This window comes from Centroberyx gerrardi, chromosome 2 (assembly GCF_048128805.1).
Source record: "Centroberyx gerrardi isolate f3 chromosome 2, fCenGer3.hap1.cur.20231027, whole genome shotgun sequence".
In the NCBI taxonomy this organism is placed as follows: domain Eukaryota; kingdom Metazoa; phylum Chordata; class Actinopteri; order Beryciformes; family Berycidae; genus Centroberyx; species Centroberyx gerrardi.
Window position 1 is genome coordinate 32,477,779 of NC_135998.1, and position 14,603 is coordinate 32,492,381.

At 39.9% G+C, this 14,603-nt stretch overlaps 1 protein-coding gene across 1 annotated transcript in view; it reads left to right on the forward strand.

The window, feature by feature from the left end:
• The first annotated feature begins 629 nt into the window (after positions 1-629).
• Positions 630-14,603, forward strand: part of chd1 (chromodomain helicase DNA binding protein 1) — a 31,478-nt gene continuing 17,504 nt past the window's right edge. Inside the window, exons 1-11 of the mRNA XM_071906074.2 lie at positions 630-949; positions 2,479-2,602; positions 3,805-4,012; positions 4,298-4,405; positions 6,785-6,981; positions 9,182-9,456; positions 10,111-10,336; positions 10,662-10,762; positions 10,883-11,061; positions 12,235-12,359; positions 13,014-13,230. Coding sequence (XP_071762175.1) covers positions 2,550-2,602; positions 3,805-4,012; positions 4,298-4,405; positions 6,785-6,981; positions 9,182-9,456; positions 10,111-10,336; positions 10,662-10,762; positions 10,883-11,061; positions 12,235-12,359; positions 13,014-13,230 — 1,689 coding nt within the window. The 5' untranslated portion in view covers positions 630-949; positions 2,479-2,549. The remainder of the gene's footprint in view (positions 950-2,478; positions 2,603-3,804; positions 4,013-4,297; positions 4,406-6,784; positions 6,982-9,181; positions 9,457-10,110; positions 10,337-10,661; positions 10,763-10,882; positions 11,062-12,234; positions 12,360-13,013; positions 13,231-14,603) is intronic.

The following is a 14,603-nucleotide window of genomic DNA, read 5'->3' on the forward strand; positions in this document are numbered from 1 at the left end:
ATCCTTTCGGATATTACTTGCCATGCCTGTGATTTTCTGGCCAGGTTCCTGTATGTTTTTAATGTGGAGTTATATAACTCCAGCCAATTCTCTTGTTCTTGTGTATTGTTGTTGTACTTTTATAAATATATAAATATATACTTTGATAATTTTATAATAATATGCTTTTACTGTTGATTTTAGGCTATATAGCCTTCACACAGGATTTAGTCATGTGTTGTTGTTTCTCTTTACTGCAAGTGTAATCCAAAACATATTCATAGAATAAACATCAGAATACAAAATATGGGGTCAACTCTGTTGAACAGGAACAGAAAATATGCCAGGGGTAGGCCTGTAGGGGGAAAAAATAACAGAAATGCCATAAAAAACGAAGCACGCGGTGTTACAGGTTTTCCACCCTTCTTGGTTTTGGGGTAAATTGTCGTTTTAAAGTATTATTCAATTTCTTTGTTGAAATCTGTAGTAGGGGGTTGGTAAGGCAAATTTGCATTTATGAATATAATACTTGTCTAAAAATAAAACGAGATGTTCCGTGGTGTTGTAGTGTAGAGCAAAGCATCGTTGTTACGTCACTGCCCGGGGTTTCCTAGTGAAGTGAACCCGACGGCGTCATGGCGGAGGCCGGTTGTCGGAGTACCCGCTGTTGAAATGCCAGCATTCTACAATCGGGATTGAACGACGAACGCTAGACTTTGTTTACATCAGGGGAAACCAAAGGGGACCATACTTAGCGATTTTTTTGGGGGGGCGAAATCAAGAAACACTGCATCAATTCAACCGAGCTGAATCGTTCGGGGCTGCTCTCCCTGGCTGGGAGTTAGCTAGCTAGGTGGCTATCAGTAGCTGCTAGCCAAAGAAAATAAAGGAAAAAAGGACCGCTGAAGTCGGACGGCAGATTCAGACAGGCAGTTCATCGGAGTTCCAAGGTAACCTAGAATAACACAAGGTAACATGAACAACTTATAATTACCTAGCCCCCTAGCTCAGAGAGCAAGCAAGCTAACGTTACGTGTTGACACCGTAAAACAGCCGTGGAAAGTGAGCGGCTGATGAAAACAAGAAGGAAGAGGGTTAGCTAGTTTGCGTTTGCGGGGAAAATAATGAATATTAAACGAGTTGAGCACCTACAGGCTGTGGTCAACTGTTTGTAAAGGTACTTGCACGACGTATCGGTGACTATTTAAAGCTGAGTATTGCAACTGGAAAGTGAACACTCCGATGGTTTACTGTTAAAAATCACTTAAAGTTTTATCATTTCGTTAGCTGCCGTGCTAGCCTCACGCTGCAAACCTTTCCTTGCTTGACCTGCTCAGTTAACGTTGGGCTAGCATCCCTGTCAACTCGTGTTTACTGTACTTAGCTCAGAAGGCTAATGTAAAAGTAAAAACAATTCATACAGCATTTGACTTAACGTATACTCCATATCTTTTTGGCAAGTGCTGTGGAATTATGCCAACGGTGTATTTTTTTTAACACAGTGTTACGGTTTTCTAGCTTGAACACACAGGCTAGCAAACACTAACCACAGCAAAGAGACGCCAAACTTTTATACATCAGCAGTAAAGTAACCTAGCTTCTGCTAGTAATGTGTTACCCTCGTTTGTTGGAGGATATTATTGTCCATCTGGCCTGTGATTGAACTAAGTCGCTGGCCGGCTAACGACCGCGCTGGTTGTGTCTGCATATATTACAGCTACCCCGCCAATAGCCAGTAGCTTGCGTCGTTAGCTGGTATTAGCGAGCAAGCTACAGGACAAACATTAGCCACACTTGTAAATCTGGATGTCAACCTGAAGCAAGTAGACCGTGGTTGACATAAGACTGTTCATTTTGGCAGGTTTTTGGGGCCCGTGTTGAATAAGTTAATGCGGATGTGGTAATGTTAGTATTGAGAGCGGCTGTGGAGCTTTGTTTGGAACTGAAAACACGTTCCTGCTGTGCAGGCCTCATCAGGCCTCTGCGGCCAGGGAATAAATACGACTGCATGTATAGTTATCCACTCACTTCGCTGTACGCTGCTTTAATAGTATTATGTCCACAACAATAACGTGTTTTAAGATTCCGTAGATAAAGTTAATCTATCTCAGAACTGAAATATGGACCAAAGCAGAACTGATGTGTTTAAGAATTTACACAATTGAAGAAAATTTAACGTGAAATTGTATTGACTGCTTGAAAAACATAGTTTTCAAGTAAATTGTTCAGTTTTGATGAACAGGTCATAATTGGCCAGAGAAGACCTTTACTGAACCGAAAATGTAATTATCTTTCAGATGGCTTGCACCTAAACAGTGTGTTATTTTGCTCGTTTTAGTTGATTTTAACAAGTTAGCCATTTCTATCAACTCCACTGTTTATGGTCATATAGACAGCTTGGAAACCATAATTTAAGTTAAATGAAAACTTTGATGGAAAAACTGACTGATGGTATTTATGGGATGTTATTTCTCATGTAATGTGTATTCTCTTTTACAGGTTAACTGTGTGGAGCATAAGACTCATTATAGATTATTTATTGTTGGGACGTATATATTTTGGATTTAAACATGGCTGGGCGCAGTGAGGACGAAAGTGTAAGCAACAGCAGTGGAGAATCAAGGTAATCAAACTTTATCTCAGGAATCTTTTGTTTTTTATTTCAACTGTCAGCTCAAATCTAAGCTTGCATGCTCAGTAGTTGGATATCTGAACTGTTTTATTTGTACTTGGATCACACACAAAACGTAATGAAGAACATTGAGATTACCTTTATTTTGAGCTTTAATGGAATAAGGAAAAGAGTTTGTTAAACATTGCCACAGTCAGGTTATTGACACGATAGGATTCTTCACATTAGGTGATAGATGATTTACAAGCTGATGCAGTGGGTATTTTATCAAAAATATTTCCCAGTATTAAGCCCAGAAGACAGTGATTTACTAGTATTACTATGATCTGTGAGCAACCTATGTTCATGCATGGTAGTAGTTAAAGAAATGAGCCATCTGAATGAAACTTGAAATGAAGATTACTGTTTAACAATATGAAAATGAGTCTATTTGTGTTGTGTGATGGCAAGTAAAAGGTCAATAGAGTGTGTGCAAGTCCTTAAAAACTCTGAAAACCTCTTAGAATAAATTATTTAAATGTATGGCCTCAAAAATATCAAATGTCCTAAATCCAGTTATTAGAGGTCTTTTTTTTTTTCACCACGCAATGACGGCTCTTCTTTGTGCTGCGTGTCCACTAAGATTAAACAGAACAGGGTTAGTAGTACAATATGCATCCTATCTTATTTGCTTTACTAAACACAGTTGGACTTCATGTCTCTTAACAATTAATTTCCGAGTGTCCCTTTTCTTGTACTGCCCATTAAAAGTTCCTAACATTCATTAGCCATGATTTTGACAGCTTTGTTTCTTTATTTAGTTTTTTATGTTGGTCTTAAATTAAATTGCAGGTAGCATTAAAAGTCTTACATTTGGCTCTCTGAATCAGAAAATCTGCTGATTCCCTGAATACTGTAGAGGGCCCCTATCTCTTTTATGGGCACCAGATGTAGGCCTACTTTGTATTGTTTTTAGGATCAATGAAATACAGTACCTCATAATTCTCACCTGTGCAGATCCTCCTGAGTCATTTAAACTGATGAAGCTTTCTCAGTACTTTGAAACCTCGTTGTGCCATCTGTCATTTTCATGTGACACAGTTTCATTATGGTAAACATTGAGAACCATGCTCTTCATGACATGAATTGCTGCTATTGTTGGAAGACTCCAAGTATTTTAATACATGTGCTTGTGTGTCTTTACATGTCCACAGTAACTCTGATGATGAGTCCGGTTCTGGATCGGGCTCTGCGTCTGGGACAGGCTCAGGCTCCAGTTCCAGCAGCAGCAGCAGCAGCAGCCAATCAGGGAGCAGCAACTCAGGAAGTGGCTCAGACTCGGGCAGCCAGTCAGATTCTGACTCAGAGAAATCCAAGGAGAAAATTGAACCACCAAATAAGTCAAAAATTGATGGAGCTGAGGTAGAGAAATGTGTTATTAAACTAATGCTCCACAATAAAACAGGTACATAAAGATAGCAACTTCCATTATTGCATGATGCAAAGTATTAAAATGGCAACATTTTAACACTGCTTGCACACTGCCCGTTTGATTGGACTGAAAGGATTACAGAAGCTGCCATCTTTATACACCTGGACTTTTGTTTTAGAGAAAATGAAATCAAAACATTTGTACAATGATATGTAGGCTATTGACTGTAAACTATTCATTTAACTTTCCCTAACCTTGCACTATATTGATTGCAGTTCTGGAAGTCCAACCCAAGTATCCTAGCAGTGCAAAGGTCAGCTATGCTCAGGAAACAGCAACTCCAGCATCAGCGACAAAGCTCTTCAAATAGTGGATCTGACGAGGTTAGTAGCTCTTTGGTTGTTTAACATTGATCCTCAATACATAAAAACCACAAGGATATCTGTAGCAGGTAGTTGTAAGGCATTTTATCTTTCAGTCGTTCGGCTTTTCCCATTTTTGCTTTTGAGAAAATATGTTTTTGTTATTTGTTATCGAGTATTGGTGATACATCCATTGCCATTTGAACATCTGAAGTAGAAATGCACATTTAAAATATTTTCCAGAGTCACTTGAATTCAGTGACCTAGCAAAACAATAAGTATCTACCCCCACACCCCCTCAAAATTCCACTCATTCCAGTCTAACTCTATTAATGAAACATTTGACTAACTTGGACTTATGGATATGTTGGAGCAGAATGGTCACACCTATTTCGAAAGTCTAATTCGAGAATATAATGAATCGGTGTAGAATGATTCACAGATCTAATGATTTAGTATACTGTTTTGGATTCATGGTTTGGTATGTTTTAAGTACAGTGGGGTAAGTATGTCAGTGCCAGTCTAAATTTGGTTTTGTATAATTGGTAAACACCTTTAGGATTTTGGAGGAGGAAACGTCAACCTCAGGCACGACTTAATGAACTTTCAAAAAAAGTTTATAAGATGTTACAGCTGATTTGACTGTGTTTTTGGCAGCCCTCAAGTAATTAGAATCAATGAAGTAAATTGTTTTTATGTGGAAATGGAATCACTGTCATGGAGTGCTGAGCAGTTTCACACTTCTGTAATGAGCTAGGATGAAAATTAAGCCTTGCAACTCAATAAGCAGCACAATTCCTGCCATTGCCTTGTGCGCAAACCACCATGATTATGACTCTAGGATAAATGAAAAAATGGTAACTAAACCACTGTATAAAGCTTGCAGTTTACGTTCATGTGTTGAACAACAACAAAAAGCAGGATCACAATCCTGTTGTCAAAATTCATTATGCTCTTAACGATAGGTAAAAGACGCCGACTTGGATGCGTACAGTTTGTGAAATCGGGGGTTGAATTGACTTGCTCCGTTAAAGACTGCATTACTCCTCCCTCCCCAGTAAAATGAATCCGGTCCAGATAAGGATTAACATTAAAATGTTCATTGGAGTAATCACACTTGTGAGTATAATCAAATCAGAGCACTGATCCAAAGTGTGTAATATTTGTTTAAAAGAAATGTTATTCACAAGGCATCAGAATTTTTTCATCATTTGTTTTTAACATGAAAATTGTTTTCTATCAATATGTCTGTTTGCTACATAACGATAGTTGACATTGTAGCCTACGTGTATGTTTAATGCAGTTTCTTAATTGCTGAGTGGGCTATTTCAAGTCAACAGGGTCAGCCAACTTTTGGCTTATGATTGTTGGTACAGTCTGGTTTCTGAATTCCTAAGTGGGCCCTGTCTAGACAGAAGGGTAAGGAATCACTTTAGCCTAGTATTCTTAAGATTGATGGTAAAGTTAGAAATCATTGAGTGAACTGTTGTGGGCTAAGTGTTACTAAATGTTGGTGTCATTGTAGTGAAATGTAATATAGGTCTGATCGGTGCTGACAGCAGGTAGTGCGAGGTAACGCACCCTTTGTCAGCCATATTGGAGGTCCTCAGCTCTTGGGCTGCAATGGCTGTGAACAGCTGATTGCTTTTCTCAACTTGCAACTCACCCGTCTCATTAGAATTGAGTAGACTTGGTTAATTTCTGTGCTGTTTGACTGGGAAGTGATCATTTTGCTGCTGGTGCATCTGATCAATTTTGTGTTTAGATCAGCTTGTTAGCTAGCTAACCAGAGTATCTGGTTAACTAGCTAACTATTACTGTGTTTTAGTTAACACATCTGATTTGCACTATAGCTAACATAATCTAGGAGAAGCTACTTCTAGTAGTGGCTACTTGCATGTTAACATCAACATTGGTTTCTTTTCTAAATTCGCCTGCTGGCTAATTATTTACTTGGCAAAGCCAAGAACCAACAGTTTTTTCAGGTTAACTGAGCTGACTCTTCTGAAGCTACAACTCAGAGTGTTTTTGAGTAGAGACTAGGGCTAAAGACAGGATAGTTTACTGTGTCACAGTAACCTAAATTTGGAAACAAATCTAACTTATTGGACTATTCGCTTTTACTTATATTGTTACTGAATGGATCTACACCCACGCCACAACTTTTCCAGTATGTCTTTTTCTGATATCTCTTCATCTAGCCTGGTTATTATATATTTAGTCATTATGTACAGTCATTTCTCTACCTGACCTACAACAAGACAACATAATTTACGCCTTCTGGAGGTGTCCTGAGCCTAATTTAATGAAACATCTGTAATGGGAGGTGCCCACCTGATGGTCACACGCTGGTTATTCATGAACATCCCAACACTGAACCTTGATGATAATCTTTTATAGGACTCATCAAGTAGCGATGATTCAGACTCATCAAGTGGATCCAAGAGGAGAAGAAATTCAGGCTCTTCAGACTCTGGATCTGGTTCTGGATCTGGGAGTGGTTCTGGATCTGACTCATCAGCAGAGGACAACAGTGATGAGACTGCATCCGACTATGAACCCAGTCACAAAGTCAAAAGCAGAAAGCCTCCAACCAAGTAAGTAGATAGTTGGCCTTTTATAGCTGGTTAGCTGTATATCAGAGCAAGCCACCAAGATTTCAGTATGGTCTCCCAAGACACTGGCTATGTTTACATGCCTGAGTAACCCAGCTTCTGTCCATACTCCGGTCAAGATCCTATTCAGGTTAATCTGTTTACATTAACCCTTGATACCCTTAAGTCTCCCTATTGCTATAAATAAACCAGTTAACAGAATATTCCCCTGCCCTCTTTGATAGCACAGTAGTAGCTTACTTTTAAGAAATAATGATCTCAACAGTGATGGTAATAGGAATGCACTGATGGATGTTGTAAATAGATCTTTGGTGATTAGTCGAGCATTGCTTCAACTGCCTGGTCACATTTTAGGCATACATTGATACACTGAAACTGGTATAATTGCTCGTGCCAGACACGCAGGTTCCATCATCTCAAAAACGGATGACCACCTGGGATGTTCTACATTACATTGTTGAGTTAATGGAGAATGGTACAAGTAACAAAACCCATCATGTCAGCTGCAGTCCTGGGGGTGGAACACCTTGTTGATGAGAGAGGTCAGAAGAGAATAGCAAAACTTGTTCAAGTTAACAAGCTGGCCACAAGTATGCAAATACCAGCTCTGTACAACAGTGAGGTGCAGAGGGGCATCTTGCAACCTTAACTGGATGGACTACAGCAGCGGAAGACCAAGCTTCAGTGGGCATGTGATCACCAAAACACCACCTTATCTGACTAATCCTGGTTTCTGTTGTGACATGCTGATGGCCTGCAATGGCCTGCACTTTCCCCAGATCTCAACCTAATGGAATGCGTTTGGGATGAGGTGAAATGGGATGTGCTGCTGAAAAATCTGCAGACACGTTCAGATGTTATGAAGTCAACATGGACCAAAATCCCTGTGGAATATTTCCATCACATTGTTCAATCCAGGCCTTCAAGAATTCAGGCTGTTCTGGAGACAAAAAGGGATCCTACCTAGTACTATCTAGGTGCTCCTTATAAAGGATATCAAGTGTATATTCATTTCTGACATGGTGTTATGAATGTCAAAGCCCATATGATTAGAAAAAGTTTAATTTATTGGACACAACTCTTTTACTGTGCCAATGGCAGCATTAAGCACACACTAACATGTAATAACTATGTTTGGATAAAAACTTTATTTCCTCATGGTTAGATCACTGCTTGGTCCTGATGGTTAGGTCTTCACTGGTCAGGTTCCAAACTCCTCCACCCTTCCAGGTCACCTAGCCCCTCCATCACTACATGGGCTCAGACGTTGCTCAGATGTTGCTCATCCCAGTTGCGAGTCTTCTCATTCCTGGCACCACAATGCTTCTGTCAGAATGGCTGAATCATTACCCATCTTTTACCGGAGACTGAAGACGCATCATTTCAGATTACACTTGGATCCCACTTGAATTAGCCTGATGAAGACTGTGATATACAGTTGGTTTGACTACTGTTTACAAAATGCAATTATTGTAAGTAGCTTTGGACAAAAGCGTCTACTAAATGACGTACTGTAATTTAGGTTAGTCCAGCAATGTCATGTAGCCATAAGTATAGTGTGTTAAACACAGTGCCTGATTGAAATCTTACTGTTAATGCTTGCCGTGCATTTTTAGTAGTTTTACACAAGCAGTTGTTAGCAGAAAGTCATGGTAAAATGCGTCATTTCAATTGATATTCAGATCGATGATTGGACAATCTCACAAAATTGCTAATCGAATCAGCCCCCCCAAAAAAGGATTGCTCGCTGCCACGTTTTTTGTGGACAACAAAATGTGCCCGTATTGCTGTGCGAGTCTGAGTTTGCGCAGATGGCAAAAACCAAAAGTGAAAGGAGTAAGATGTTTCCATGCCACAGTAACCTGTTTAATATGGGATTTAGCCAGGTATTTTAACCAGGTTTCTCATAAGTATGAGAGTATGAGCTTACCTGGGTTATTTGTCTATGGTTGTGATGTTTACATGCATTTACCCAAAACCAGGTTACCTGAGTAAGAACAGAATTCGTCCTGCATGGAAAGATAGGTGTTGATTCTTCAGATCAAATTCCCTTCCTGGTGGTCAGTCACTTCAGCCAGTTACCTTGGGTGTTAATCATTTGTCCTGTGTTCTCTAAAAGAATATACAGAGTGTCTTCAATTTTAAACCTGCATTGGCTTCACCTCTTCTTATCGCCTCTTAGGATGAACGCCCGAAATGGAAAGAAAAGCAGCATCCAGAGAAAGAAGGCCCAGAAGTGTTCGTCTTCTGACGACGAGGACGACCACTACAAGAAGGTGGTTTCGGCAGGGCCACGGCGGCAGGCCACCGTGAACGTCAGCTACAAGGAGGACGAGGAGCTGAAGACGGACTCGGACGATCTTGTGGAGGTGCTGGGTGAAGACGTTCCCCAGCCGGAGGAAGATGAGTTTGAAACCCTGGAGAGAGTGATGGAGAGCAGGATAGGAAGGAGAGGAGGTGAGGAACACGCTACTGAGACTGATGTTGTCATCCACACTATTTAATGGGTACAGTAAACAGGATTCCTGCTGGTCATGGAATTTCGGAGTATCATGGAATTTTGAGATGTGTATTCCATACAGGGAAAGACATTGTACATTCCACAGTCATGTCTGTATTTGATTATAGACAATTTGTATTCACATGTTGCCCCTGCTACTTTGAAGCCATTAGATCCAAGAGTCATCTGGTCTTCTTTAACAACGAAGAGTGGAATACATTGCACTATATTTATCTATAAACTCTACTGTTGCAGCTTCCCATGCACCTTGCATCTCTACTGTCTATAGAGCCAGTAATTAAGCCACCAGATCACATGATTCGTTAGTTTAGGTAATTAGATGGTTTCTGCTACTATCCACCGTATAAATGGAGCAGACTGAAATTTGAATTTCAAAGCCCCCCCCCCCCCCTTATGACTGTCTTATTGTGTATTTTCTTTGTTATTTACTTGAATGTTTTCTGTTCTCAGGTCTCTCTTGAGAGACCTCAATCTCAGATTACAGAGTACCTAAATTACATTTCAAGGATAAATCATCCTTTATATCCCTTCTACAGGAAAAATGAGGAAAAAATAATATGTAGCACAGTTTTGCAATATTTGTCTCACAGCAACGGGAGGCACCACCACAGTATATGCTGTAGAAGCAGACGGGGACCCAAACGGCACCTTCAACCCCAACAAAGAGGCTGGTGACACCCAATATCTGATCAAGTGGAAGAACTGGTCCCACATCCACAACACCTGGGAGACAGAGGACACCCTCAAACTCCAGAATGTCAAGGGGATGAAGAAACTGGATAACTTCAAGAAGAAGGAGCAGGAGAAAAAGAAATGGTGAGGCCTGGAACTGTAGCAGAAAAGACTAGTTACTCTCTTAACTTTCCTTTATCCAGGGATCGGCCACAGTGCTCCATGCCATTTTCCAGTAACAGCATGCTTCACAGTCACAGTGGGAGCTGTCCAGTACCACAGTCTTCTACTGCTGATCGCTGAGCAGCTCCACTGGAGCAGCTGGGGGTTCAGAGTCTTGTTCAAGGGCACTTTGACAGTAGTTGTTGCCAAAATCTATTACATTTTTTTTTTACTTTGTGCATCATTAGGTAGCTTCTGGAAAGGAATGTGGTTTCTCACTCACTTTATCATATTCTTCTCTCGCCAGGTTGAAGGCAGCATCACCGGAGGATATAGAGTATTTCAACTGTCAAGAAGAGCTGATGGACGATCTACACTCTCAGTACCAACTTGTAGAGCGAATCATAGGTGCGCTTTCTGATATGTGCCTTGTCATTTGTGTTTTTTTGTATGAAGCAATTGACACCGAGTAGATTTTATGCTGTTGGGTTCATATAACTAAATTGGCATATGAATCCCTTTGAGCAGGGCATTCAAACCAGAAGTCGGCAGCTGGCTACCCAGACTACCTGTGCAAGTGGCAGGGCCTGCCATACTCAGAGTGTAGCTGGGAGGACGGCGCCCTGATCGCCAGGAAGTTCCAGAAATGCATAGATGACTACATGAGCAGAAACCAGTCAAAGACCATTCCCTTCAGAGACTGCAAGGTAACTCACTTCTAAGTCCTTGGCTTTTGTCCAAAGGACGTGGGTCTGTACAGGATCTGTGCTTGTTTTATCTCAGAGCATTTGATTTATTGATAGTCGTCGGGATGTAAAGAGAATTTCAACAAATATAACCAAAATGCTTCGAAAAAAAATTGAAAAATTTTTTTTTGCCTACCCTAGCTTTAAGCAGGCAAAAATGAAAAAGACCAATCCAAGTAATTAATGAAAAATTTATTTTAGTTAAATAATAAAAAATAATGCAAGTAAAAAAGTAAATGACTCATTGTAAATGAGTTTGAGGCAACTCCATAAAATTCCAATAGCCTGTAAAATAACCAACTTACAGAAACATAATTTCTTATTGTATGTATTTACTTATTACCTAGTGCATTAAGTCACAGTAGAGTTTTGTAGTGTTTTTCATGTACGCTAGCCCACTCATGATGGGGTGTGAGTGTGCCTGTTATCCTAACTATTCACACTGTAGCGGTTTACATGTGTATCATTAAATGAAATCAAAACATTTGGAGAGGAGACAACATCTGATTGGAGGAGGGTCACTGTGATGAGCTCACTTTCATGGTATATGTGCATGTATTGAGTAAAGCACAAAACACACTCACATGGGCCTATGTTACAAAACTTGTAATTGGAGAACTAGCCTACGCCTTCTCTGACGGTGTTGCAGCAGGATTGTGTATGCATCCAGGTGTAATTGGTGCTTATCATGAAAAAAAGAACAGCAGAACTGGGCCAAAGGTCTTCTTTCTTCCATGTTAATAAGTCTAAGTTGTAAGCGCAAATGACAGTCACGTTTAACAACTACATTGGCTATGTTCAGTGAGAAATAGGATGGTTTTGCTAGCTTTGTTTCTTCTTTTTGTTTTATAAATTGGTCTTAAATGTATTTGCAGGTAGCATTAAAAAGGTCTTAAAAAGTCTAAAATTTGTCTTTCTGAGACCTGCAGATTCCCTGTGTTTGGCTCTTTTTGAGAGTGCTATACTTTGTTTCAGTAAATCTTTTCAGTTCTGTTGAGTGGCCTACAGGAATGTTTTCATCTTGGTCTAGCCTGGTGCAATCTCTTCTGTATCTCCTCTACACATTGAGAAGTAAACTGAAGTGTGGGTTTTGTTTTGAACAAGGACGTCACCGACTGCCGTCTTTCCTCCTAGGTGCTGAAGCAGAGACCGAGGTTCTTGCCCATGAAGAAGCAGCCGTCCTACATAGGAGGCGATGGACTGGAGCTCCGAGACTACCAGTTGGACAGTTTGAACTGGATGGCCCACTCCTGGTGCAAGTACGGGTCAATCAATCCTGAATGCCATTGACATAATACTTGTGTTGTCTTTTTCCTTCCTGATTTATTAACATATACGGCTGATTCCCAGAGGTTGGTGATTGATGTTAAATTGAAATACTTCCAAGATGGCAAGATGTTGATGTGTAGATGATCATAGATTTTTTTTAATGGGGATGCGACACCCTAGTAATTTATCAGGCTGTCTCTAATTCTGTTATAATAGGATTAGGAAGTTCCGTATCATTGTGCCTCGGCATCTAATATAATATATAAATATAAAAGTCTTTCTTGTACTAAAATAATTTGACTATAAAATAAGTTTCTTGTATTGTAAAGGATGTATTTAGACGTAATTTTTGAGGTAAAATTTTTGATATCATAGATATTTAAAAGTTCCCTCTGTTAAAATTAAGGTGTTAAATGAGAATTTCTGTCTCAGTTGATGAACATTCTGACTAATCTTTCTTGACAGAAGTATACCTTTAGTGTTGGATCCATATATACTGGATTGTTCTATCAAATTCCTTCCTTTTCTTGCGATTGGTATACATGATGGTTATTTGTTGAATGTTTCATGCTGTGTGCAAAGCAAATGTGTTGGCAGGCCTGAAATTCCTTCCTATCTATTTCCACTCCTGCCCCCAACCATAGAGGCAACAGCTGCATCCTTGCTGATGAGATGGGCTTGGGGAAGACCATCCAGACTATCTGCTTCCTTAACCACCTGTTTCATGAGCACCAACTGTATGGGCCCTTCTTGCTGGTGGTGCCTCTCTCTACGTTGACCTCCTGGCAGAGAGAGATCCAGCTCTGGGCCCCTCAGATGAACATTGTGGTCTACCTGGGAGACATCAGCAGCAGGAACATGGTATGTTACAACACTTGGTGCAGCACAGTAGGGAAAGTAGTTATGCATTATTTTATTTTTTAAATAATCTAACCAATCTTACATCAAATATTCAAATCTATAATCAAGAACACTTTTTAGCCCCGCGACAGCAGGGGCTCTATGGGTCGCAATGCCGGTCAATCGGTCACTCTGTTCACCACTTTATGGTCATGTGGATGAAAGTGTGCCACAGGGAGTCAGACTGCAGACTCTTAATCAGGAGACCTGAGTTTGATTCCCGGCAGGGAAGCAGACATAAATGCAAACCCTTCTAATAGAAATCAAAAATCGACAATGTAGTTATGAGTTGAACTTTAATTAAATAAATTAAAATAAATTAAAAATCCATTTGATCCGCAGAGTCCCTGTCAATCTTTAAGAAAAGGCTAAAGACCCAGCTCTTTAGCGAACACCTTCTCACCTGATGGACTGTGTAATTGCTAAAAAAAAATGTCTTTATCTGCCTCTATGCACTGCCTCGTGGCACCCATGTCCTGTCGGACTAGAACTTAGCTTTATGGCACTTACTCTCGTTCTCTCCTGACTAGATCCTTACTTGTGTTGTATTAAAATCTCATGTGTATCTCATCGCTTTGGATAAAAGCGTCTCCCGAATGGGTAATTGTAATTGCAAATGAATTGACTCTTTACATTGGATTCTTTCAGTGAACAACAAAAAACACAAGTTTTCTATTGAAATTTGGTAAAATTTCCCAAGTTTCCGGGAATTTACTGAAAAGTTTCCAACCCTTTGCAACCCTAGTCCTGTACCATGGTCCATGGAAGCCAAGGAGTCTGCAGGTTTTCATTCCAACCAAACACTACAGCAGCTCATTTCACTGTTTAACACACCTTGAACCAGAGAGGAGGAGCTGCTGTAGTGATTGGTTGTAATGAAAACATACAGACTCATGGACCTCTGGTCTAGGCTACAGTTAATACCGCTATTAGTTAGGCTGCTGCTATCTCATATGCACTATTTTTTTTTGTGGCATATTTCAGAGGTGAAAGAGAGAGACAGGAAATATTAGGAAAGAGATAGGGGGATGACATGCGACACAAATGTCCACCCCATGTATGCACTACATTTTGAATGAGGTTGGTCTTACAGAATAGAAGTTAGTCTTAAAGTAGATGAATTGGGTTAAATAAAAAGTAGATTTATACATTCTCTCATTCTAGTTTGTTCATAACAGCATTTAGCCCTTTACAAATTTGATGTGATTTCCTCCTTTTTATGGTTTTTCTTGACCTTTTTTCCTGTTATTGAATGTTACAGAAAGTATGGATACAAGTAACAGAGATTGCAATTTCTCAAATGACTGCTTTAGTATTTAAAATTTTTGTTGTTT